The 27383-nt window shown below is 38.4% G+C and overlaps 1 protein-coding gene across 1 annotated transcript; it reads right to left on the bottom strand.

Annotated features, from left to right (window-relative positions):
• Positions 1–2879: 2879 nt before the first annotated feature.
• Positions 2880–16194, bottom strand: LOC109428968 (aquaporin AQPAn.G). The gene is made up of 4 exons (XM_019704814.3): positions 15899–16194; positions 3724–3974; positions 3292–3666; positions 2880–3234 (listed from the first exon to the last, which is right to left on the bottom strand). Exons 1-4 carry the CDS (start codon positions 15999–16001, stop codon positions 3079–3081), a joined length of 885 nt encoding a protein of 294 aa, XP_019560359.2. The 5' UTR covers positions 16002–16194; the 3' UTR covers positions 2880–3078.
• Between the last annotated feature and the right edge of the window lie 11189 nt (positions 16195–27383).

The raw sequence follows: 27383 nt of genomic DNA, 5'->3' as shown, positions 1-27383 counted from the left end.
TCATTCAGAAATACCTTTGAGGATTTCTCCGGGAATTCCAAAAATTCTTCCAGGAATTTTTCAGGGGATTTTTTCAGAAACTTCTGCCAGGGTTCCTCTAGAGATTCCCCCAGAAATTTATTCAGTAATTGTTGTAAGAATTCCTTCAAGGATTCCTCCAGCAATTCCCAAAGGCATTCTTTCGAGATTTTATTCAAGAATTTCTCCAGGAACTCCGGGAAATTCTTGAGGAATTACCTCAAGAGTATTAACAAGAATTTCTCCAGGAATTTCTCTAGGAGTTTATCCAGGATTTGCTCCTAGACATCCTTCAGAAAATATAACAGCAACTCCAGGGTTTTCTTCAGAAAATTTCCTGGGGATTTTTTTTCCGAAGTTCTTCCAGGAAATTCTCCAAGAATATCGTTAGGAATTTTTCAGGGATTCCTCCTGGAATTTTTCCAAGAATTTCTTCTGAGATCCCTTCATGAAATGCTTCCGGCATTCATCCAGGGATTTCTTCACGAATTTTTTTCAGTGATTTTCCCAGGGATTCCTCCAGGAAATCCTCTAGGGATTTATTCAGAAAATATTGCAGGAAATTCTCCAGGAATACTTGCATGATTTTTTTAGGAAGTTCTCCTGGAGATTCCTTTAGAAATTCATCCAATTTTTTTATTCACCAGGGAATACCTCATGGATTTCTCCAGCAATTTCCACAGGAATTCATCCAGAATTTTATCAAGGAACTTCTTCAGAAACTCCTCCAGGAATAACCTCAGGATTTTTTTTTAGGAATTCCTTCAAATATTTCTCCAGGAATTGCTCCTGGACATCCTTCAGAAATTATGTCAGTAATTCCTCTAGAAATTTTTCCGGGTTTCTCCAGGAATTTCTCCTGAGATTCCATCAGGAAAAATTCTTCGAAGATTCCTTCAGGAAATCTCTCAGAAGTTCTTTCATGGATTCTTCCACGAAATCCTCTAGAAATACCTTCAAAAATTCTTCCAGGAAATTCTCCAGGAATACTTTCAGAATTTTTTCAGTGATTGCTCCAGGTATTCCTCTAGGAATTTCTCCAGGATTCCTCCTGGGATTTCTCCACAAATTTCTTCAAGGATTCTCCCAGGGATTCTTTCAGGAATTCCTTCGGGGATTTCTCAAGAGATTTTTATTTTCAGAAATAGAAAAATAATAAAAATAGCAATCTCCCAGAATTCCTCTTGGGATTTCTTCAAAAAATCATCCAGTAATTCTTTCAAGATTTCCTCTAGAGATTCCTCAAGCAATTCTCACAGGAGTAATTCTAGGAAGTCCTCCAGGCATTCCTCCAGGATTTTATCCAGGAATTTCTCCAGGAATTTCTCCAGAAAATACCCCAGGAATTTCATCAGGAATTTTTCCAGGAATTGCTTCTGGACATCCTTCAGAAATTATATGTATCAGCAATTCCTAAAGGAATTTCTCCAGGAAATCGTCTAGGGATTTCTTCAGAGATTCTTCCAGAAAATTCTCCAGGAATACTTTCCGGATTCCCTACGTATATCTCCAGGGATATTCCCAAAGATTCCTCCGGGGATTCCTCCAGATATTCCTCCAAAGGTTCTTCCAGGAAATCCTCCTGGAATTTCTCAAGGGATTTTTTCAGTAATTTTTCCAGCAATTCCTCCCAGAATTCCTCTGGAGATTTCTACAGTTTTTTTTCCAGGGATTACTCCAAGAATTCACCCAAGAAATTTCTCCAGAAATTCCGGCTGGGTCTTATCCTAGTATTTCTCCAGGAATTACGCCCGAAATTTGTTCAGAAGTTTCTCCAGGATTCTTGCTATAGATTTTCCCAGTAATTGCAACAAGGATTCCTCCAGGAAGCCCTCCTGGTATTTCTCCAAGAATTTCCCCAAGGAATCCTCCAGCAATTTATGTAGGGTTTCTTCTAGGATTTTTTCATGAGGTCTTTTCATAAATTTCTCTAGGAATTCCTCCCATAATTTATACAGGAATTTCTCCAGGAATACTTTCAAAAATTCTTCCAGTGATTCTTACGGGAATTTCGCCGGGAATACCTCCAGGCATTTCTGTAGGAAATGCAACAGCGATTCACCCAGGGTCTTCTTCAGGGATTTATCCAGGAAGTCTTCCAGGTATTTCTCCGGGAATCCTCAAGTGATTTCTTCAGAAATTCCTCTCAGGTTGTTTTCATAAATTCATTCAGGAGTTCATTCAAAAATTTTAGAAATCCTTCAAACATCTTTTCAGGGATGTACCCAAGGACTTTTTCAGGATTACGTGATGTTTTTTTCAAATTATTTCAAGAATTTGTAGAGGAATTCCTCCAGCGAATAATATTGGAAGATAATTTAAAAGGGATGCATACAGGCACCAGGAATCTTCCAAAAATTGGCCACCGCTAACAGCATCACGATGATTTGTGTAGATCAGGCGAGCTTTTTTCAACGCATTTTACGGATTATATAATGCTTTAAGAATACAATGTTAATATACTCAGTTTCATCGTGCTGCGTTTAGTTATAAAAGCTAGTAGGTACAAATTTGCTAAGGGTGCTTGCCCCCCTCTGACCGAAAAGCTGGCTACGCCCTTGAAAAAAACTCTAGTATTTTTTCAAAGATTGAGAAGAAAAGTAAGTAATTTAATTAGTTTTTATTTAGATTGTCACAGTCCTTAAGGGGTTATATGTGTTGAGTTGCGTGAAAATAAGGAAAAGTCTGAACTTTTGTAAAATCATGTAACCATAAATATAGTTTCAAATTATCGTGTGACGTCATACATAGTACAATTGTTAATTTGTAAAATCAGCTTGAAACATGAAAAAGTAGTACCAATTAGCAAAATTATAACATTTTCTGTAAAACGTGTTTTCTTTAAAGAGGTTTGCCGTGACTTTGAATCATAACACTGATATGAATTTTATTTTGAAAAATGTCGATCGTTCAAGGACATTTCTCATACATAGATGTAGTTTTCAATATCATCATATGATAATAGCTTATCCTAGTTGTTTATCACGTTACTTAACCTAAATAAGAGCAGACTTTTTGTAGTTCAACTTCCCAGTAGGTTTTATCAACTTTGCATCCGGGTTAGATACGATGTTGTTCTACAATACTAGCTTTGATTTTTTCCGTTGTCCTGGTGATCATTTCCGTGTGCTCATCTTGTGGAACTTCTCGTCGGAAGACGTACTTGTAGATCAGAGGCATTATCATACCGGCTAGCGGTGGTGCGACGAAGTAAATCTAAAAGAGACGACATTTTAGAACAACAGCCAGAGGGTCGATATCGATCAAACTCACCCAAGTAGATTTATAGCTTGCATTCCACACCGACGGCGGAAGGGTTCTGGCCGGGTTCATACTCGCCCCAGTGTACGGTCCAGCTGCAATCGCAATTCCGACAATAATCAGCGCGAACTTCACCGGTAAACCTTCTCCAAATTTACTGTTCCGGGGGTCCCACAACCCACAACACGTCCAAACCAGAATTCCGGTTATGAAAAATTCCACTCCGAATGCTTCCCATGTGCTGAGATCGTCATGTGGTGCGGTGACACAAGCCCCATTTCCGGTTTCCAGCGCTTCGGTGAACAACTTCATAGGGGTAACGGCCATTAGCAAACCGTAACCGCATAGGCCTCCCAGGAATTGAGCGATCAGGTAGAGGATGAACATCTGCGGGAACGTTTCTATCAAAGATTGTTTTAGGGAAAATCATGAGCTAAGACTCACCGGAATATTCAATAATCCATAAACCAGCGCTGCAATCGACAAACTCGGATTGATATGTGCACCGGAAACGTGACCGAATATGATGATGGCCATCATGATTGTGAAGCCAATCCCGATTGCGACGGACACGTGAGTAGGCGTGTTCCCGAAACCGGTAACGCAGCACATGCATCCCAGGAACACGAGCGTCGCAGTGCCACTGAACTCCGCCAAGAAGATTGATACCACATCCCGTGCGTTGTGGCCGGTACCTAACGGAGAGAGCCATAAAAATGAGGAAATTTATTATAATTGGTGCGCCTGAATGAATGCAGCAAGCAGTGCTGGAGCATTGGCTGCAATGGAACTGCCACATGATATACACTACCCGTCATAAGTATGGAACGGACTCACTTGAAAAAGTATTGCAACACTCAGTTGAATATTGCATCACCTTGAAAAGTTTAGCATCACCTCAAAATAACTACATATGTATGTGCTGCTGTATCACAAATTTCTGAAAGTATGCAAAGGTACAGTTTTCAGCAAAGTTGTTCGGAAGGTCGTTGGCATCACAATGGCAAGCAGTTGGATTCGCAATTCTGCCGCTAGGTGACGCTAGTGAGCATGGAAAAATGAGCATTTCTAACTAGTTCTATCTCGTGATCCTGAAGAGATAGAAAGTTCAAGTCTTCGGCAAAGTTGTTCGGAAGGTCATCGACATTATAATAACAAGCAGTTCATCCACTTCATATTCAATAGGTTCAGATCTGATTCACTTAATGTTCATGTGATTCAGGTGTATGCCATTTTGATCTGAGTGATTCGGGTCTGATTCACTAGATATTCAAGAGGTTCAGGTCTGGTTCAGTCCATGTTCAAATGATTCAGGGCTCATTCACTTCATAATCAATTGATTTAGGTCATATTTAAGTGATTCAGGTCTGATTCAGTTGATATTCAAATGATTCAGTCCTGATTCACTAGATTTTCAAATAATTCTGGTCTGTTTCACATTATGTTCAAGTGATTCAGGACTGATTCACCTCCTACTCGAGAGATTCAGGTCTGATTCAGTTGATATGCAAGTAAATCAGCGCTAGTTCACTTCATATTCAAGTGATTCAAGCCTGATTCAATTGATATTCAAGTGATTCGGGCCTAATTCATTAGATATTCAAGAGGTTCAAGTCTGATTCATTACATGTTCAAGTAATTCTGGTCTGATTCCCTTCATGTTCAAGTGATTCAGGGCCTATTCACTTCATAATCAATTGATTTAGGTCTGAGTCATTTAAATTCAAGTTGTTCAGGTCTGATTCACTTGATATTCATGATATTCAAGTGATTCAGGTCAGACTTCCTTCACACACTTAAAATAAAGTACCGCATTCAGCTGTTCTATTTTCGGTAAAAGTTCAAATTACCGATTGTTCAGCAAAATCTTACCGAAGTTCGGTGAAAAATTACCGAACGTTCGCTAAACTGTACTGAATTATCGGTAATGTTTACCGAACGTTTGGTAAAAATAATTGAACTTCGGTAAAACTGTTCTGAACTTTGGTAATCCAAACTTTTACCGAAAATAGAATGGAGGAACAAGTGACTCTAAAATAAATGTGCAAGTGATTTAGGTCTGATTCACTTCATGTTCAAGTGATTCAAGGCTCATTCACTTCATATTTAAGTGATTCAGGTCTCAGTCATTTTAATCCAAGTGATTCAGGTCTGATTCGGATCATATTGAAGTGATTCAGGTCTGATTCACTTTATATTCAAGCGATTCAAATCTGGTTAACTTAATATTCATGATATTCAAGTGATTCACTTCATATTCAAAGGGTTCAGATCTGATTCATTTCATATTCAATAGGTTCAGGTCTGATTCACCTGATATCCAAGTGATTCAAGGCTCATTCACTTCGTATTCAAGTGATTTAGGTCGGATTCACTTCATATTCAAATGATTCAGGTTTGATTCACTTGATATTCAAGTAATTCAATGCAAATTCACTTCGTATTCAAGTGATTCAGGTCTGATGTATTTCATGTTCAAGTGAGTCAGGTCGGATTCACTTTATATTCAAGTGATTCAGTTCTGATTCACTTCATATTCAATAGGTTCAGGTCTGATTCAATTCACGTTCAAGTGATTGAGGTCTGAGACATTTTATTCAATCCAAAAAATTGAGGCCCGACTCACTTGATGTGCCAAGTGATTTAGGTCTGATTCACTTCATATTTAATAGGTTCCGGTTTGATTGATTTCTTGTTCAAATGATTCAGGTCTAATTCACTCCATATTCAATAGGCTCAGGTATGATTCAATTCATGTTCAGATGATTCAGGTCTGATTCACTTCATATTTAAGAGGTTAATGTCTGATTCACTTCATATTCAAGTGATTGAGATCTAATTCACTTCATATTCAAGTGATTCGGGTGCCATTCACTTCATAATTTACAGGTTTAAGTCTGATTCAATTCATGTTCATGTCTGATTCACTTAATATTTAAGTGATTCATGTCTATCAAAACAAAAACAAAAATAGAGTTGCCAAATTTCAATGAGCATGGTCGTGCAGGGTGACCAGTTTGTCGAATTAAAAGTTGACCCCGGTTATTCGACAACAGTCGGTGTCGTATTAGCGGGGTAATACGGTAATTCACTTAATATTCAAGTGATTCAGATCTGAGTCATTTTAACCACAGAGAACAGACGTCTATCTTTGCTTTCTGCCTTGTGTAAAACTTTGTAACGGTCATATCAGAGTATGTGGTTATGCTCCCGTTGCGTGGCGCTAGCGTCCCATCACTTACATTGCTGTGTTGTCAAATTTGTTTCCAGTGCTCGCCGTTTTTGGCCGTTTGGCGCTCGTGTCGTTTTGTGGGCTAGTGTATTTTAACGATGAACACTGCCATCGTGGGGTCAAATCGACTTTATAAGTGGGGCAGTCTCCGTTGATGGCGTTGAGGTACACTTAAATCGTTTACACACGATTTCGACGTATTTTTGTTCGAGCTTAAACGTCTGTTCTCTGTGTTTTAACCCTTAATAGCTCTGGACGAACAACTTTTTCACAAACGGCAGCTACTCAAAGACCATACAATCAAAAAAAAAAAAAAATTGAACGAATTTTAAATCAAATGCGATTAGTTGGTCTTCCAATATCTGGGTGTGGCATCCCCCCCCCCCCCGACCCCTTCCCCCGTACGGGGGAAGGTTTCAGGGTATTGAGAAAAGCGATGCCACGAGGGTATTTTTCGGCAATTTTATTGAATCTGAAACATATTTTCGTTCTGGAAATTTGTATTGTAAAATGTGTTTGATCATAAAATGATCGCTCTATGCTGCCGCTACGGAATCGGTTCCGGACGTTCGGATTTCCGGACATATTCTGCGGAGGAAACTGCTACATACTGTATACTGTGGTTCGCATTCATAATCCTTTTTGCGGCTTGAAGTATTGAGTTTAGAGGTATGATGTCTTAGAAGAGTTTGTTTTATATACTTAACTCTTGATTTTGGAATTTCACCTTGATGATTAATCCACCTAAAAGTGCGATAGGAATTCACTTTTCTCAAAAATGAAGATAGGTATTGTTAGGAAGTTTACCGAACAAACTATTACCTTATTTGCTCAACTTTAAGAGCTATGTATCATTGTTTGTGGACGACCCCTTGTAATAGATTTGATGATATAACTTTTCCTATGGATTTTTGGATTTTTAGGATTTTTCGAGTGTTCTACAAAATTGTTCTTTGTGATGGAATGCACCTCGATCTGCTTTTTTCTTCGTACTAGAATAACTTTCCAAGTAGAACAGAGCCTACATCTCAACTTCCCCAAAAAATCCCAAAAAGGAGAAGTCTATGGAGTTCATGGAATGATTATAATACTCCTTCAGGAATTATTACCGTAATAACTCATGCAATTACAGCTGAGATTCCTGTATAAAAAAATCTGCTGTGATTCCTCTAACAAGGGAAGGTTTCGATGGTTTCCCCGGGGATTTAAACCGGACTATCTTTGTTGCATTCTTCATGTGGAAATATGAATAAACCCAAAGCCTTTTGGGTGATGGGCCAGTGGTATGGCCAGGCAAATAAGGCAAAATATACCTAACATTATTGAAAATACTCAAACGTCATCAAAATGCAAATTTCACAATGTATTGTAGGAGAATCAGTCAGAATATGCATGAAATAGTGATTTCATATCATATTTATTTTACCATAGGCGTTGTAACACCTTGTTCATCACCCATCTCACCCTGACAACGCCTATGGTAAATTAAATTTATTGCGAAATCATGTATTAATGCATATTCTGTCGGTTTCCACTGTAATACATTTTCAAATTTGCATTTTGATGACATTTGAGCATTTTCAACAATGTTATATTTTGCATAATTTGCCCCTTTGAGGGCCCCTCCTGACTACACAACTGGCCCATCACCCGAAAGGCTTTGGATTTATTCATATTTCCACATGTAGAATGCAACAAATATAGTCCGGTTTCCGAAATATCCTGCTGTGATTCATTCAGGGATTTCTACGAGGATTCTACAGAAACTATTCTTAGTATTTACCCAATAATTCATTCCGGAAATCCACTTGCGATTTCTTCGGGAATTCTGGATAGGATTACTCATGGAATACTTCTGGAATTTCTTAAAGAAACCACCAGGCAGTGTTGTTGGAGCTCATCAGCCAATTAATGTTGGTTATCTACCAGGAATTCATGGTGAACTCCTAGGAGCAATTACTGAAGAATCCTCAGATGATATTGTTTGAGAAATTTCAGCAAGCATTCCTGAAAAAATAGTAGAGATATCTGAAGGAATCCTAGCAGGAATTTCAGCTGATGTTGCAAGAAAAGGAATTTCTATAGACACCGTTACCGTTTTTTTTTTTCAAAACATTCCTCCACGAATTTAACTTAAAATTTCCCCAAAAATACTTGTTAATTTTTTTTCCACAAATTCGTCAAGTCGTTCCTCTAGCAATCACCCTCATTCTTGTTTACGAGCGTATCCACTTTCGAACGTTTTTGATTCGATGGAATCAGTAGGCCATTTGATTTTGCTGGCGTAAACGGAAAGGCGACCGTTTTACGTTCGAATGTGGATTCGATCGAAAACAAGAATGAGGGTGAATATCTTTTGGAATTTATTCAAGAATTCTTCTGGGATTAGCTCTAGATCATAGATTATTGATAAATCTTGCAAGATCAAGGAGAGATTCCTTTACAGGTACTACATGAAGCTGCGGAAACACCATTTGGATTGCTACATGGATTTTCAGCAAAGTTCTTCAAAATACTTAACGTATTTCTTATGGGGGTTTTTGTGTATTGAGAACATCCTTAACGAAATCCTTAGAAAATTGTTTTAATATTTCCGACGGTATATTTAGTAAATATCTCCCAGATTTTTCCTGCGACCTGTATCAAAGCACATACCTTTTTATTTTTGATTTTATACGATAGTTTTACGAAGTATTTTGATTCTTAACATGTTCGCAACTTAGGCAATATATTTTAGATTGGAGGCAAAACTTTCGAGGTGTCGCGGTGCACTTGCCAAGGCTTTGCAGTGCACCAAATGCACCGCGGTGCACGATCTGAAAACCCTTGCTCTAGATATTCTTGTTGAGATTCATCGAGTTATTCTTGATAGGATTCATCCAGCAATCAATACTGCAACTTCTCTATGGGTTCCTGCAGAAATTCACCCAGAGATTTTTTTTCAAAGAATTCCTTCAGAATTTCTCTTGCAATTCTTCCAAGAATGAATCTATGAATTGTTTCAGGAATTTCTCTTTTTTATTGGAAATCTTTTTCAGATTCCTTTGAGAAATTATGTCGAAATTGCTCCAGATATCTCGAGGAGTTCGTGGTGGGAAACCTTTAGGAAGTCTTGCTGGGATTCCTCGAGCAATTAATGACGGAAATTATTCATCAATTCCTAGAGGATTCTAAAGATCAATAACTGCAAAAATATCATCTGGAAATGCTTGTGAAATCCCAGCTAGAACTCTTCGAGAAATCCTGGTAGGATTTCCTGAGGGAACCCCAGCAAGAATTGATGGAGATACTCCGAGAGGATTTCCTCTAGAAGAATCATTGAAGAAATCTCTAAAAGAATCTTCGGAACGAATTCAGGATGAATCCTTGAACAAACTGTAGAATGTTTCAGGTATATGTTGGTTGCGTAGCAGTCTCTTAATAAATCATAAACTAATTTGTTTCTATGTCCGACGTTTCGATATATTTAACATCTTTTTCAAGGATTATATGATTATTGCAACATAACATAAACTTTTTGTGGTCAAGGAAATTTTACAAATCTTTCAGAAACTTTAGCTTTTTTGTCAGGAAGCTCTAGTTGCTGAGCAGTAGTCACAGAACATACAAACATCCGAACAAAAACTTTCTACACACATCATTAAAAACAATCATCACAAGTTTAAGTATATCTTATAAAATCATAATAATTAGCGACACAAAGCACTCCTTCCTTATGCTTACTGCTTCAAACGATTGGTTAAATGTTCGACATGTTCCAACGGTTTGTATGATACTTTGGATGCGGATGTTTCCGCTTCTTCACGCTGTCGACTCCTCCGGTTGATCAATCTATATGTCTGAGCGGTCTTGGGTAATGATTGAGCGCTCCCTCAAGGATTTCTTGCTGGAATTCTTCTCAAAGGATTCATCTAGGAATTTCTCTTGCAATATATCCAGTAAACAGCAGGGATTCCAAAAACACCTTCCAGAATTACTTCGGAAATTCTTGCTTATTATTGTCCCAAAAATCCTGCAGGAATTCCTGGAGGATTTCCTGCAGATAGTGCATGGGAAACCCAGCAAAAAATCCTGTAGGATACCTACCTGAAATGCCTATACAAAAATTCTTATCAGGGACTTTTCAAGAATATTTTTACGACAATTAGAAAAATTAGATTAAATCGTACAAGGATTGGGTCAATTTTGAAATTCCATACATTTAGCATAGATTGAAAAATAGGTGAAAAGCTTAAAACCTCATTTACTAGCAAGTCGATTTTTGTCACCTACACCCCTTCGCTTCTAACGCCTTCAATTCTTGTGTGAGTCCTTGCAGAAATTTACGGAAGAATCTCAAGAGTAATTCCTGGAGGAATTCTTGTTAAACACTTCTGAAGAAAGCACAGAAAGAATTTCTGGAAGAGTCCATGGAGAAATCCCTTCAAATGTCTAAATAAGAATTTCGGAAGGAATCCCAGCAGACATTCCTGGAGGATTTTTGGGAGCAAAATCTGCATGTATCCTTGGAGAAATAACTGGAGGAAGTATTGTGAAGATATTTGGAAAATCCTCTAGTGGAGTTCATGAAAACATTCTTGGTGCAATAATTTAAATAAATACCTGAATGAAACGTTGAAGCTATTTCTTCAGCAGTACCCGCAGGAAACGCCTAGAGAAGTTCATCAGGTATTCCTGGAGGCATTTCTTTTGAAATATCTACAAGGAATTTTGAACATATTTTTATACATATTCAGAAGTATTGTACCTTCAAGGATTCCTCCAGAGATTTCTCCAAGGTATTCTATAGAAATTTTTCGTGCGATTCATTCATAGATTTCTTTAAGGATTCCTTTAGATTTTTTTTCCAAGCGTACTAGCAGAAATTCATACTAGAATTTCTTCAAGAATTCTTGCTGGCATTTCTCAAACATTTTCCTCTGGGATTGCTCTATAAATTTCGCTTGAGAGCCCCTCTAGAAAACTTGGAAGATTCTCAGCAGACTTTGCCTGAGAACAGTGGCGTAGCTAGGAATTTGGAGGCCCGATGCGGAATTAAATTTGTGGGCCCCCATGAAAATTACAGATGTACATATACAAAGATGTACACATACAAAGATAAATCTATACATTTAACTGTCGAATGATCACGCCGTTGTATTTTGAAAAAAAAAAACGTTGAAAAAATCTCGATTTCTGTAGCTTAGCGTTGTGCAGGCAGTATTGGTCAACAGACTCACGGAAGGTTAAACATTATTTTCTATTATCCTTTATGAATTTCTTCGGAAATTTCTGCAAGGGTACATCCTGGAGTTGGGGTCTCCAGTTAGCCTAGCGGTTAAGGCTATAAATCGCCAATCCGGAGACGGCGGGTTTAATTCGCGTTCCGGTCGGGAAACGTTTCTCGACTCCGTGGACATAGTGTATCGTTGTACTTGCCTCACAATATACAAATTCATGCAATGGCAGGCAAACAAAGCCCTTCAATTAATAACTGTGGAAGTGCTTAAAGAACACTAAGATGAAGTGAGGCAGACCAAGTCTTCCAGTGCATACCTAGAGCCATAAAGGAGAAGAAGAAGAAGAAGAAGAAGAAGAAGAAGAAGAAGAAGAAAAAGAAGAAGAAAAAGAACATCCTGGAGTCCCATAAATAAGCGTAAGATTTATTTTAAAGAATTATGTCTATTTTTAACAAGTTATTTAGGTTACAGTTAACCTTTAGGAATTCCTTCAAAGATTCCTTGAGCGTTTTCTTTAAAACAAATCTTCCTTGAAAAATAATTTGTCATCAAGGCAGTTAATGCAAGGATGTCATTCAGTATATCTCTAAGCACTCCTCAGTGTTGTCTTCGAGTATGTTTTCAAAAGTACTTCAGAGTATATTAAAAAATTCTTGAGGCTTCATCGAGTATTTCTCGAAACATTTTTTCAGAAAGTTCACCAGGGATTCTCTCAATATTATATCAGAGATAATATTGAGAGAATCCCTGGTGAACTTTCTGAAAAAATGTTTCGAGAAATACTCGATGAAGCCTCAAGAATTTTTTAAAGTACTCTGAAGTACTTTAAACGAAAATATCTACAAAAGCAAGCTAAAACAATTAAAATTGGTCAAACGGTTAAAAAGTTATAGGACTCTAAAGTTGAAATTTTTTGTAAAAAGAAGAAAAAAATGAATTAAATCTTCAAAAACTCATATTTTGTGTGACTTTGGAAAAAATGATGTTCTACGAGTTTATTCGAAATTTAATTTGTGAGAAATTCATAAAAAAAGATTGAAAATCGGTTGAAAATTGAGAAAGTTATGGCACTTGAAGTGAAAACACCTTTTTATTACTCGAAAATTCGACTTTGAAGCGATTGCGCGACCTCTAAATCTCAATATTTTTGGCTTAAACTCAGAGGTTTCTCTTTTTGTGTCATTTGAATCCAAAGGAGCTTACGAATTCCAGGTTTCAACAACTTTTGAAAAGTAAGCCGCAGCCTAATAGACACCCTATCTTATCAAATCAAACAAGTTCTGCAGAAGTTTCTCCAAGTTTCTCCTAAGACTGTTTTGTTCAGGAAGAGCCTGGAAGCATCCTTTAAGTGATTAATGCTTGGCTATGATTTCATAGAGGATATCCATCGGGAATTCTTCAGGAATCGCTGCAATAAATCCTACAGCATTTTTTCCAAGGATTTCTTGAAAATTTCTTTAAACAATCTCTTGAAAATTATCAAAAGACGCTTTCAGAAATTCGGCAAGGATCTTGTAAAAACTCCTGCAACAGTTTTATCAATCGGATAAAGCTTTCCTTGCTTAGTTTATTTAAAAATCTCCAAGGATTCTACCAAGGATTACTTCTAGGATTTTTCCATGGATCGCTTTAGAAATTCTTCCAAGGTTTTATTAAAAATTCTGCAAGAAATTTTTCTCCCAAACTTTTCTCATGATTTTTTTTTGAAACATTTATTTAGTAGTTCAAATTCTCTGGCGATTTCTCCTAAGATTCGTGCGGATTTTATTCAATTATTTTCTCACAATATCCTTAATTGATTTCATTCGTTTATTTCAAGCTGGTTTTCCCAGGAATTCTACAAATAATTTTGTACATGAAATCTATCTGGTATTTTTTTCCCGCAAGGATTGCTTCACGTATTTATATAATTATTCATGTATGATTTATTTTGATGATTTTTACACAAATTCCTTCATGAAATTCTATAAGAATTCCTCCAATAAGCCACTCAAGGATTCAGGAACTCACCCTTTAGAAATTTAATTAAAAAAATACAACAATTCTTTCAAGAATTCGCACCGAAATTTCTGTAAGAAATTCTACTGAAGTTTCTTAAAACATTTTAAGGAATTGTTTCTTGATTTTTTTTAGGAAATTGTTTGTGAGCTTCTCTGGTAATCACCTTATTTTTTTAATTGTTTAGGAAAGATGCAGACGCAATTAAAAAAAAACGTAGAAATAAAAATCTGAAGAAATTCGTAAAGCCATTGCTGAAGCATTGCTGAGAATTGATTAAAGAAGTTTCTAAAGGAATTGCCGAACAATTTCTCATAAAAATTGCCGCTAAAATTTTTAATGAGGCTTCTAATGGAGATCCTATAAAAAACATGATCATTTTTATGAAAGGAATAGCGAACTCAATTTTCGTCACAATAGCTGAGACTGTTTTCAAATGAATTGCTTAAGGAATTGCAAAAAAAAATATCCGCACACACTATTCAGATTTTGCAGCTCAGTAATTTTTTCACTGAGTTCAGTATTTTTTCTATCTTTTTACTGAGTTTTCAACAGCAGATTTATCTCGGTATACTCGGTAATCGTATTTGCCGTGCTTCAGTAACTTTTGACAGTTTATTAGCTGAGCTCGGTAACTAATTTACAGAATATCCGCAAAATAAACAACCGAGTGTACCGAGTTAAATCTGCTGTTGAGAACTCAGTAAAAAGATGAGGAAAATACCGAGCTGATCTTAGTGTACAGTAAATTTTTAGAGCAATCGCTGAAGCTATTTCCAAATATTTTAAAAGATATTCATACCTCAACGAATTGCTGCAGTGATTACTGAATATTTTTAGCGATAACACCCGTTTCGTCCTGATTCCATTCACGAAACTTCTCAAAATTTCAACAAGCATTTGTACCATGTAAGGAACTCCAAGAACTTTTTCTTGGATATCTTTTACGATTTATCATGAAATTACTTCAAGGGCTTCTTTATAATTTCTCCAAGATTTTCTTCGAAAGTTGCTACAGCAATTGCTTCGGGAAATCTTCCAAGCGTTTCTTCAGGAATTCTTTCAAGATTTTTTAAAGAAATTTCTTGAAAAAATATTTTTGCAATGCCTCAAACTGTTTTTCATGAAGTTTTTTCAAGGATTTTTTTACGAATTTGTTTAATCATTTCTTTAGTTATACCTGCAGGGATTTCTTCAGAAATTCCTCCAACAATTGCGGTAGGAAATTGTTCAAAGATTCCTTAGGCGATTTTTTCTAGTCTTCTTTCACAATTCGTTCAAGAATCCTTTAAAAAATCCAGTGAAGATTGAATATTTTTCTTCAAGGATTTTTTCAAGCTACGTTACAAAGATTCTCAAAGCTTTTCTGCCAAAATCTCCCAAAGGATTTCTGCAGAATTATTCTCAGAGGGTCCTACATAAATTCCCCCAAGGCCTTCCGCAGAAATTCTTCCAAGGGAATATATAGGATTTCTTTTGAAGATTATTTTTTGATTTTCTCCAAAGAATTTGAGAGGAATTCTTTGGGGTTTCCACCATTGATTTATTTGAGAAATAAGCTAGGCATTTCATCATTAGTTCGTCCAAAAACTCATTTGCTTTTATCTTAAGGAATCCTTTACGCAATCTTTCAAGAATGTTATCAAAGATACCTCTGAAATCAACCCAATGATTCTTTGCGAATACATCGTGGAATTCATCTTCATTTTTCAAAGATTCCTTTAGAAATTCCTCCAAAAATTCATACAAGCATTTCTACAAGGATTCTTTCAAGAATTCCTCCAAAATTCCTTTAGAAAATCCTATAGAAAGAAGGATCCATTCAAGTATGGCATGATTTCTGATATTCATGAAAGATTCATGAGGAACTCCTGCAAGATTCCTTCTTGGATAAATCATTCAAAATATTCTTAGAGACATTCCTTAAGGTTCATCTGAAGGATTCCTTGGAGGACTTCATGACATAATCCTTGAAGGACTTTATGAAGGATTCCGAAGAGGTATTCCTAAACGAATGCTTGAAGAAATTCATAAAAAAATCTTGAAGGAATTCCTGAAAGATTTCTTGAAAAGCTCATGAAGAAATGCTTGGAAAAATTCCTGGAAAAATTCCTGGAAAAATCAATGTAAGTATTCCAAAAACTATACTTTGAAAAATTTCCATCTTTACCGAGAAACGATTGGCCCTTTTTTACACCGTCGTCGTCGTTGCCCCTCGAGTGGTCCGGCATTGGCAGATGCGCATCTCTCCCGTTCCGATGATTTGTAGACATATTTAATTTTTTTTTATTTTTATTTGTTTAATTTATTTTGCACACTTCGAAAAACCGATTGTTCGTGGAATGCACCACTTTTTCGTTGCACCGCCGACGTCACCACAGAATCACGACCACCTTGTTGCGCTGCGCGCGTAACGAACGTTTTACCGCGTTGCTGCAATTCAAAGTCCGACCGTTTTGCGCGCCAGTGCCAGGCGAACTAACGATCGCAGATGACATGCCCTGCTGAGGAAATTGTGTTTCACCTGTGCCCTGTATTGGACCGGTGGTGCCGCCGCGTCGGCGGTGGCGGTCAAGGCGTCGCGGCGGCCCAGCGTCGACGCACGGTTTAACGAAGTGGGCGCGTACGTAGGGGAGCGATTCCAAGCAACAGCATCAAAATTAAGGAAAATTTTTAATTCATGATTTTCTATTGAACTGAAACTTTGCACAGTTTTTCAGTTCCATCTAAATCGCCATTTTTCGATATCAAATTTTTATTTAGAGCCACGACTAACTTTTCAAAAGGGTGTATGTGAAAATGGTTCAAAAATATTCAAAAATATGCACAGCAAAAACGGATTGTTCGATTGTTATGAATTTTTCAGCAAAGTTAGATAGCTAAATGGTGATTTCTAAGAAAATATACACTGTGAAAAAAAATCTATTTTATCATTGAAAAACATCATTTTTGTCACAAAAACTCAAATATCTCAAAACCCTATCATTTTACCAACTTGAATTTTTTAGGGAAAACGGTCCATTGTATTAGCAATCTACCATAAAAATTTGGTGATGGTAAACTAATAAACAAAAAAGTTATAACATTTCAAAAATTTCACAATTTTTACATTTAGTAAAAAAAATTTTTCTGTGTAAATTATTTCGGCCGGGAATCGCGATTTGATGCTGATTTTATTGTTCAGCAAAGTTAGATAACTAAATGGCGATTCCTAAGAAAATGTACACTGTGGAAAAAATCTTTTTTAACATTAAAAAATATCATTTTTGTCACAAAAACTCAAATATCTCAAAACCCTATCTTTTTATCAACGTAATTTTTTAGAGAAAACGGTCCATTGTATTAGCAATCTATCATGAAAATAAACAAAAAAATTATGACAATTCAAACATTTCACAATTTTCACATTTAGTAATAATTTTTTTTAGTGTAAATTATTTCGGCCGGAAATTGAAGTTTGATGCTGATTTTATTATTAATGGCCTTGCGTGAGTAAAACAAGTTGTTTTTATTATATATTATATATACATATAATATACTATGTACCGTAATGTTCCGATTTTATCACGCCCTCCGCGCATTAGTCGTTTATTCATTAATTTGCTGTTACATTTGAGGACAAGTGTTTTCCCTCTTCTTCAAGATGAATGTTGAAAGCGTGTTTTGCAACGTTAAAAATATTGAAATGGGTATAGATGTTGAAGAATATTACAGGGCATTTTTGAAAAGGGGCGTAATTAAATTGTTTAAACAGATGTCGCTGATGGCAATTTCTCAGTTGTTGTCGTTTTCGAACTTCCTGCGCCCTGCTTTACCGATGATATACAGATGGCTCGTTTGTCAAATTTTAGACGGCAGGACGTGCAAATGCGTAATTTTGTACACAATGTGGACATTTGGGCATAACCAGTCTCTTTCAGTTTATCTATGGTGCTTTCGGTGAGATTTCGTAACTCTTTTGAACATTTTTTTTCATCAAACGGTCTACAAGAGAGCGTTGAGTTGAAGACCTTTGAGAAAGCGACTGTTCATCTTGTTCGTTAGATTATAATAAACAAAATCACTTATTAATTTTAACTTACTTGGTGGCTGAAGAAAAAAAAAATACTATACAATTTTTAATATTCATAGCGGTAGTATTTTTTTGTTTTTTTCGTGAGCATTGTCAGGTATGTATACAGACAAACAAACGTAACACTGGCGAAATTTTCATTGACCACGCCTTCAACGATCATTTTGAATCTTGGTTGTGGCTTTCATAACAAGAAGAGCGCCCATCGTTTTTCTTTGCGTTTGACGTTTCACACTAGCGCCTTCTGATGACGATATTGCACAACGCAGTGTTTCGTGAAACATTTCCACCAGGTGGTGATAGTGTGAACTGGGCGATGAATTTTCACTAAAATTGTTCTAGGCGTTTCGTCTGTTTGTCTGTGGTATGTACCTCTTATGCATTTGTTGTTGTTGAAGTTACTCGCATTCTTCCGATCATAAAGTCTGTTCTCTACACAATTAATTTTGATTACCGAGTTCGGTAATTTTTTGACGAGATTAAAACTGCTGAGCACCGAACTCGTTCAGCAAAAATGCATTGTTTACCTTTTCCATACGATTTTGACAGTTGTTTTACTGAGCCTCAGTAAAATCGATTACCGAAACTACCGAGATCGTACTGCTGTTATAATCTCGTCAAAAAAGTACCGAACAGGCAATTCAGAAATAAGTGTGTAAGAGGGATTTTTTTTGCGGATAAACTAGACGTATACGCGTATAAAAAACTTTTATTATACAGCTTTTGTCTTAAAAATAAATTCAATTCCATTTTTCTTATAATCAACAGCTTTTCAACACTATCAAGGGATTTTTTCACCAGTCACGTACAATAAAAAGTATGACAATCTCAATATTTTTGATCACAACACTGGATCGCGTCTAAGTTTCAAATAGATACTATAGTAATTACGAATAATCAAACTAAAGTATCATGAAAACAACGTGTTTAATTCAGGCGGTAGCCTTTACAATAAAATCAGCATCAAAATATAATTCTCGAAATAATTTACACAGAAAAAAATTTTTTTTTGTTACTAAATGTAAAAATTGTGAAATGTTTGAAATGTCATAACTTTTTTGTTTATCAGTTTACCATCACCAAAATTTTATGGTAGATAGCTGATATAATGGGCCATTTCCCCTAAAAAATTGAAGTTGGTAAAAAGATAGGGTTTTGAGATATTTGAGTTTTTGTGACAAATATCATATTTTTTCAAAGAAGAAAAAGAAATTTTTTACAGTGTATATTTTCTAAGGAATCATCATTTAGTTATCTAACTTTGCTGAAAAATTTATAACAATCGAACAATCCGTTTTTGCTGTATAGCTTTTAGAATATTTTAGAACTATTTTCGCATACACCCTTTTGAAAAGTTAGTCGTGAGTGAATATGAAGGTTTAATATCAAAAAATGGCGATTTATATGAAATTGAAAAACTGTGCAAAGTTTCAGATATTTTTGAAATGGTCGCTCAGGATCGACTGACATGACTCCGTGGAATTCCTCAGGGGACGATGGGATGAAATGGCGAAATGGGAATGGTGCAAGCTTAACGAATGCAACGCAGCCCAACTAGTAACTAGTTGGGTTGCGTTTCATTCGTTAAGCTTGCAACTGTGTTCTAATATTATATTCTGAATAAGGGGCTGTCCATAAACCACGTGGTCATATTTGTGGGACTTCTCAACCCCCCCCCCCCCCCACGTGGTCATTAGTCCATACAAAATTTTTTATTCGTCCATACAAAATGGTCATTGGCCGAAACCTCCCCCCTCATGACCACGTGATTTATGGACAGCCCCTAACCTCATTTGCTGCTAATTATTGTCATCAAAATTTATAATATTTACTAGCTACTCCCTAAGATTTTAATTAAAACTGCCAGAAAATTTACTTCTATGAACGATTTTGAAAATAGGTAGCAAGTTTTATCATAACGATGCGGATAAAACAAAACAAAAAGCCCTTCGTTGGATCACTAATCGGTAATAAATCAATAACTTTTTCCAAAAGCATCCAATTGTTTTGCGGTCTTCGAAGGAAAGTTTCATAAATGATTTTTCTACAAGAAGCATTGATCGATTTGAATTAAGGCGGCAAGGGCCGAACTCTAGGATTTTTTTTATCTGAAAGAGTAACTTTTCCCATAGCAAATCCTATGAAAACTTTGTAACGCTAGCGCTAAATTACAGTTTCACCGATTGCGCTGAAATTTTGTACGGTTCATATGAGACCTAAATGGAATCTAAAAAGTCGACTGGAGCGAGGATTTATTTTTTCCATACAAGCGTGTCCCATATTACTGGGTATGCTGCGCAATTCAGATCCCAATGTGATCCACTTGCCTCTACCCAGCAATTCCTATCCCTACCTCCACGCGGTACCGGCGGGAAACTATGAGCAACCTTAGGAAAGATCGGGTAACCAACCCCGGTGGGAACTTTGGTCGTAGGCTGACATGGAAGGGAGGGTTTGCTTCGGCAAACCTGAGCGTCTGTTCTCCAGGAGGAGCGGCTCACAATAGCGTCTGATCCGCATGTTAGGACCGGCTGATCAACGTCTGAGTGCCAGGGAAGGACTCTAAGCTCAACTGTGCACTATGGTCCTCCGGAAAGTAGGGGGTTGGTGTCAGCCGTGAAAAAACATTGTAACGGAAAATCAGCAACAGATTAATACGAACCGAGACGAACGGCAACGATCCCAGTGAACAAAACGGACTTGTGATTGGAAACTCGGTACGTGGAACTGCCGATCTCTCAACTTCATTGGGAGCACCCGCATACTCGTCGATCTGCTGAAGGACCGCGGGTTCGGCATCGTAGCGCTGCAGGAGGTTTCTTGGACAGGATCCATGGTGCGAACGTTTAGAGGTAATCATACCATCTACCAGAGCTGTGGCAACACACGCGAGCTGGGAACAACTTTCATCGTGATGGGTGATATGCAGAGGCGCGTGATCGGTTAGTGGCCGCTCGACGAAAGAATGTGCAGGTTGAGGATCAAGGGCCGCTTCTTAAACTTCAGCATAATAAACGTGCACAGCCCACACTCCGGAAGCACTGATGATGACAAGGACGCATTTTACACGCAGCTCGAACGCGAGTACGATCGCTGCCCAAGCCACGACGTCAAGATCATCATAGGAGATTTGAACGCTCAGGTAGACCAGGAGGAGGAATTCAGACCGACGATTGGTAAGTTCAGCGCCCACCAGCAGACGAACGAAAACGGCCTACGACTCATTGATTTCGCCGCCTTTAAAAATATGGCCATACGTAGCACCTTTTTCCAACACAGCCTCCCTTATCGTTACACCTGGAGATCACCACAGCAGACGGAATCTCTAATCGACAGCGTTCTGATTGACGGACGGCACTTCTCCGACATTATCGACGTCAAGACCTATCGTGGCGCCAACATCGACTCCTATCACTATCTGGTGATGGTCAAACTGCGCCCAAAACTCTCCATCATCAACAATGTACGGTACCGGCGACCGCCACGGTAAAACCTAGAGCGACTGAAACAACCGGATGTCGCATCAGCATACGCGCAGAATCTCGAGGTCGCGTTGCCAGACGAGGGCGAGCTCGATGAGGCCCCTCTTGAGGACTGCTGGAGTACAGTGAAAGCAGCCATCAACGACGCAGCCGAGAGCACCATCGGGTACGTGGAACGGAATCGACGGAACGAATGGTTCGACGAAGAGTGCAGAACGGTTCTGTAGGAGAAGAACGCAGCGAGGGCGGTAATGCTGCAGCAAGGGAATCGACAGAACGTGGAACGTTACAAACAGAAGCGGAAACAGCAGACCCGCCTCTTTCGGGAGAAAAAGCACCAACTGGAAGAAGCGGAGTGTGAAGAAATGAAACTGCTATGCCGTTCCCAAGAAACACGGAAGTTCTATCAGAAGCTGAACGCATCCCGCAACGACTTCGTGCCGCGAGCCGAAATATACAGGGATAAAGACGGAGGCCTCTTAACGGACGGACGTGAGGTGATCGAAAGGTGGAAGCAGCACTTCGATCAGCAGCTGAATGGCGTGGAGAACGTAGGTACGGGAGACCACGGCAACGGAGGAAACGAAGACGCCAGTGCAGCCGAGGACGGAAATGAACCAACTCCCACGCTGAGGGAAGTTAAGGATGCCATTCACCAGCTCAAAACCAACAAAGCAGCTGGTAAGGATGGTATCGCAGCTGAACTCATCAAGATTGGCCCAGAAAAGTCGGCTGATTGTCAGGATCTGGGAAACCGAACAGCTACCGGAGGGGTGGAAGAAGAGATAATCTGCCCCATTCACAAGAAAGGCGACAATTTGGAATGTGAGAACTTTAGGGCGATCACTATTTTGAATGCTGCCTACAAAGTGCTATCCCAGATCATCTTCCGTCGTCTGTCACCTAAAACGAATGAGTTCGTGGGAAGTTATCAGGCTGGCTTCATCGACGGCCGGTCGACAACGGACCAGATCTTTACCGTACGGCAAATCCTCCAGAAATGCCGTGAATACCAGGTCCCAACGCATCACCTGTTCATCGACTTCGAAACGGCATACGACAGTATTGACCGCGCAGAGCTATGGATAATCATGGACGAAACCGGCTTTCCTGGGAAGCTGACTAGACTGATTAAAGCAACGATGGACGGTGTGCAAAACTGCGTAAGGGTTTCGGGTGAACTATCCAGTTCATTCGAATCTCGCCGGGGACTGCGACAAGGTGACGAACTCTCATGCCTACTCTTCAACATCGCTCTGGAAGGTGTGATGCGACGAGCCGGGCTCAACAGCCGGGGAACGATTTTCACAAAATCCGGTCAATTTGTGTGCTTTGCGGACGACATGGACATTATTGCCAGAACATTTGGAACGGTGGCAGAGCTGTACACCCGCCTGAAACGCGAAGCAGCAAAGGTCGGACTGGTGGTGAATGCCTCAAAAACAAAGTACATGCTGGTAGGTGGAACCGAGCACGACCGGATACGTCTGGGTAGTAATGTTACGATACCCGAGCAGAGGGGAATATCAAATTAATAACAACGAAATTACAAAATCTGTTTTTATATCTCTTTTTGTTATTATTGTATTATCAAGGTATTACGTTTCCATAACATGTTTTGTTGGACAATAAAATTTTGTTATGACCAAGCTATTGGTATACAGCCATTGAATAACATTTCAATATAACATTTTGTTGTGGAACAAGTTTGATTATTATTGTATTATTGAGAGTGTACAAATAATATATGCTATTGCTATCAAAACTAAAAAAAGTTTTGAAATAAATCCTACGTCATTCAACAACGTTATTTACAGTATTTCGCGAGTTATGCTTACGGCATCACATTTGATAAGAGGTGTGGTATATTACGTGACATGGAGGTGCTGTAATGTGTACAAAACCAAGTCCCTGCTGGGCGCCGCGAGGTTTGAAATTGACTGAGTTGTAGCTGAAAAGTTCCCAAAATATCAGCCACTGCCCAAGTAGCGCAGCACCCTACATATATCAAAACGAGAATATAGCAGACGATATTGAAGGTGGGTTTTAAAAGGGACGTTCCAGATTCCGCCTTTGACATGAGAATTTCAATGATAAAAATGTCAAACTTATTGAGTAAACTTGTTTGAACCAAGCTTATACAGACAGCTGAATCCAAAATTGTAGATGGTTTTGAATGGGATATTTTAGAAATATTTTATATTTTCACATGTTTTCCCTGTCGTTCCAGAGGATGAAGTCGGATCTACCTATTTGTGGTAAAAGATTACATGAATAGTTGAAAATACGCCTATGAGGGAAGAAAGAAACTGAAGTTCGCAATGATTGTTCCGCCATTCTCACATGCTGGTCTGAATATGTATAGCATTCTCAGTCAACACGAAGTCATATACAGGGGATGACCAAAATGTTTGGGATAGGCAACTTTTTTTCTCCCACAAAAAAAATTCAACATGCTGTAACTTTTCATAGAGTGCATCAAAAAATCCCAAATTTTGACTGTTTGTCAACCTATTATATGTGCATCATTGGTACAAATTTGGGCTCCATTGATGAATTTTTCGCGAAGTTAGAACCGTTCGAGTAAAACACTATTTTTTTGACAACTATTTTTTGAACTGTCATATCTCGGAAACCAGTGAACCGAATTGAATGAATTTTTTAGCATTTATCAACGCTAACGTTTATTGATACTTGATACGACGTTATAAAATGTAATATTTTCTCACGGCGAATTAGGTTACACCGGGTTGAAATTTTTACCCATATAGAGGAAAATAAGTAAAATGTACAATACCACACAAAAATTATTAAATGTGTTCTTCCTTCAATCTAAATAGGCTCTAATATATCTGATTAGAGATAATTTGAAAACAGGAGTGGAAAATCTTTGGATATCAAAACTAAAATTTATTGACATTGATGTAAAAAAATTACATTTTTTCGAGAAAAATCCAAGAAGTGTCATGATAATGTGTTTGTGAAGCATTTACACATTGTTAGTGTACGTTCAAAATTTCATTCAATTCGGATCACTGGTTTCCGAGATATGACAGCTCAAAAATGAGTTGTCTAAAAAAAGGTGTTTTACCCGATCGGTTCTAACTTTGCGAAATATTAGTCAATCGGGCCTAAATTTGTACCAATGATGCACATATAACAGGTTGACAAAAAGTCAAAATTTGAGATTTTTTGATGCACTGTATGAAAAGTTATAGCATGTTGAACTTTTTAGTGAGAGAAAAAAAAGTTGCCTATCCCAAACATTTTGGCCATCTCCTGTATGATGTAGAAAAGGATGCTAATGTGGAGGCCATATGCGTACATGCTTTCATTTTACCATGGGTAAAGTGTACGCATATCGCCTCCACTTTAGCATCCTATTCAACAGCATGTGCGATTCTTTGATATCATAACTAATTTTGCTGTCGGGATGTTATCAATAACTCGTTAATATCAAAATTTGTTATTGAAATATTTCCCAAATTCACTGTTATTAAGCTGTTATTGACATTAACAAAACATGTTATTAAATTGATTTTCTAGGAACAAATTTTTGTTATGTGACTTGTTATTTTGCCGCTTATGACAGACAAATTTATAACTCAATATGTTATGTTAATAACATAAAAATAACTAATTCCATTATGCAGTTATTTTGCCAAAATAACGCATTTTGTAATGCTGTTGTTATTCTCTTCTGCTCGGGTAGACGGGGATACTTTCGAGGTGGTGGAGAAATTCGTCTACCTCGGATCCTTACTGACGGCTGACAACAACGTGAGCCGTGAAATTCGGAGGCACATCTCCAGCGGAAGTCGGGCCTACTACGGGCTCCAGAAGAAACTGCGGTCGAAAAAGATTCACCCATGCATCAAATGTACCTTGTACAAAACGCTAATAAGACCGGTGGTCGTCTACGGACACGAGACATTGACCATGCTCGAGGAGGACCTGCAAGCACTCGGAGTTTTCGAGCGACGCGTGCTAAGGACGATCTTCGGCGGTGTGCAGGAGAACGGTGTGTGGCGGAGAAGGATGAACCACGAGCTCGCTGCACTGTACGGCGAACCCAACATCCAGAAGGTGGCCAAAGCCGGAAGGATACGGTGGGCAGGGCACGTTGCAAGAATGCCGGACAACAACCCTGCAAAGTTGGTGTTTGCGACAGATCCGGTTGGCACAAGAAGGCGTGGAGTGCAGAGAGCACGATGGGCGGATCAGGTGGAACGTGACTTGGCGAGCATCGAGCGTGACCGAGGATGGAGAACGGCAGCCACGAACCGTGTATTATGGAGAAATATTGTTGATTCAGTTTTATCTTGAATTTGATGTAAATAAATGAAAATGAATGAATATAGCCTTTCCAGAACACTTAGTGTATGAGAAAGGCAAAAACGTGTCTAACACGTTAGTAAGTTTTTATCAGTACATATGTGAAAGTTCATCCTAATTTAATTTTTGTTTGAGTTAGTTGAAGTCACTTGATCTACTTAGTTGTTAAAATTAGTCTTCAAAACACCCATAAGACTTTCGGTTGATAAAGAAACGACGTACCAGATGCCCAGATAATTTATTGCCAGCACTTGAGTTAAGTGCCGTAGTCCAATTATCATACATAATTGAAAGCCTGACGCAGATAACCCCTGCGTTGGACGTTATCGTAATCCGCCATCTTGCCGTAGTTATCTGCCATTTTACTTGCATTTTTTTAGGTGAATAATGATTCGCTTCGTTACGTACGACTCCTATCTTTGTTACCAAAAAAAAACGAACAATATTTTTTTCCTTATCATAATAGGTGTGTATAACTCCTATCTACCAATAGCTTAATAAGTCGGTACAAATTCCGCGTGGAACAGAGTGCTCGTGAAATTATTTTTCGATGTAAAATAAACTTACGAAAGATGCCGCCGTCTATCGCTGATTGCAAGAGAGTTCGTGGGGCAATATCAGGCTGGATTCATGGGTGAACGCGCTACAACGTTCCAGATGTTCGTCATCCGCCAGGTGTTGCAGAAATGCCGCGAATACAACGTGCCCACACATCACTTGTTCATCGATTTTAAATCGGCGTTTGATACAATCGATCGAGAACAGCTATGGCAGATTATGCACGAATACGGATTCCCGGATAAACTGATACGATTGATCAAGGCGACGGTGGATCGAGTGATGTGCGTAGTTCGAGTTAAAGGAACACTCTCGAGTCCCTTAGAATCTCACAGAGGGTTACGGCAAGGTGATGGTCTTCCGTGCTTGCTGTTCAACATTGCTTTAGAGGGTGTAATTAGGAGAGAGGGGATAAACACGAGGGGAACGATTTTCACGAACTCCATTCAACTGCTTGGTTTCGCTGATGATAATGATATTTTTGCTCGTAAATTTGAGACGATGGCGGAAACGTACATCCGACCAAAGAGTGAAATCAGGCGAATCGGATTAGTCATTAATGTGTCGAAGACAAAGTACATGATGGCAAAGGTCTCCAGGGAGGAATCATCGCGCCCGCCATCCAGAATTTTGTTACGTTTGGTTTTATGTATGGAAAATACGGTTAGAATATTAGAGGATATAGCAACTGTTCCGCGCATTATGCAATGAGTACCCCTGCTTACCCTGTACCGTCTCCCGAAATCGAAGCCATCGGAGATCATCTCTGCTTAACGGCGTCATCTGCACACTTCCGCGAGCGCTCGATATCGACAGAGGCGATCGAATAGTACTTTCGTGCATGAGAATGAGAGTCGAGCACGAACGAATAAACCCACAAAGCACAGCAATTATCTCACCATGCGACGTTCCACGCGAGATCGTTAGAGCGAGAGGTCTGAACCGCAACGATCGTCAGGCGAGAAACTCTCCCCGTACACGGTTACAGAAGTTACACAGATTTGTGTACTACTAGATCAGCCTCACCGCTTTGTCAAATGTACACAGATACTTTTCCGGCTCCAGCGCTGGCATGAAAACAAAATTAACAATTATTTTTGCACTGATCGATTCCTGATAATGCATGTCATCGTTCAGAGAAAATTAGTTATGAACTTTGCTCCCATACCAGCGCTAGAGCCAGAAAAGTGACTGTGTACATTTGACAC

The sequence above is a fragment of the Aedes albopictus genome, chromosome 3 (assembly GCF_035046485.1).
Source record: "Aedes albopictus strain Foshan chromosome 3, AalbF5, whole genome shotgun sequence".
In the NCBI taxonomy this organism is placed as follows: domain Eukaryota; kingdom Metazoa; phylum Arthropoda; class Insecta; order Diptera; family Culicidae; genus Aedes; species Aedes albopictus.
The sequence above is the reverse complement of the archived record's forward strand: the minus strand, read 5'-3'. Positions and strand labels throughout refer to the sequence as shown.

What these genes read in the sequence shown, in the direction of transcription:
- LOC109428968 (XM_019704814.3), bottom strand. Translation starts at nt 16,001, where the DNA reads ATGTCTACAAATCATCGGAACGGGAGAGATGCGCATCTGCCAATGCCG. An exon ending in AAAGGGCCAATCGTTTCTCG is followed by an intron (nt 3,975 to 15,898) that starts GTAAAGATGGAA and finishes TCTCTCCGTTAG; the next exon opens with GTACCGGCCACAACGCACGG. An exon ending in ATGGATTATTGAATATTCCG is followed by an intron (nt 3,667 to 3,723) that starts GTGAGTCTTAGC and finishes ACGTTCCCGCAG; the next exon opens with ATGTTCATCCTCTACCTGAT.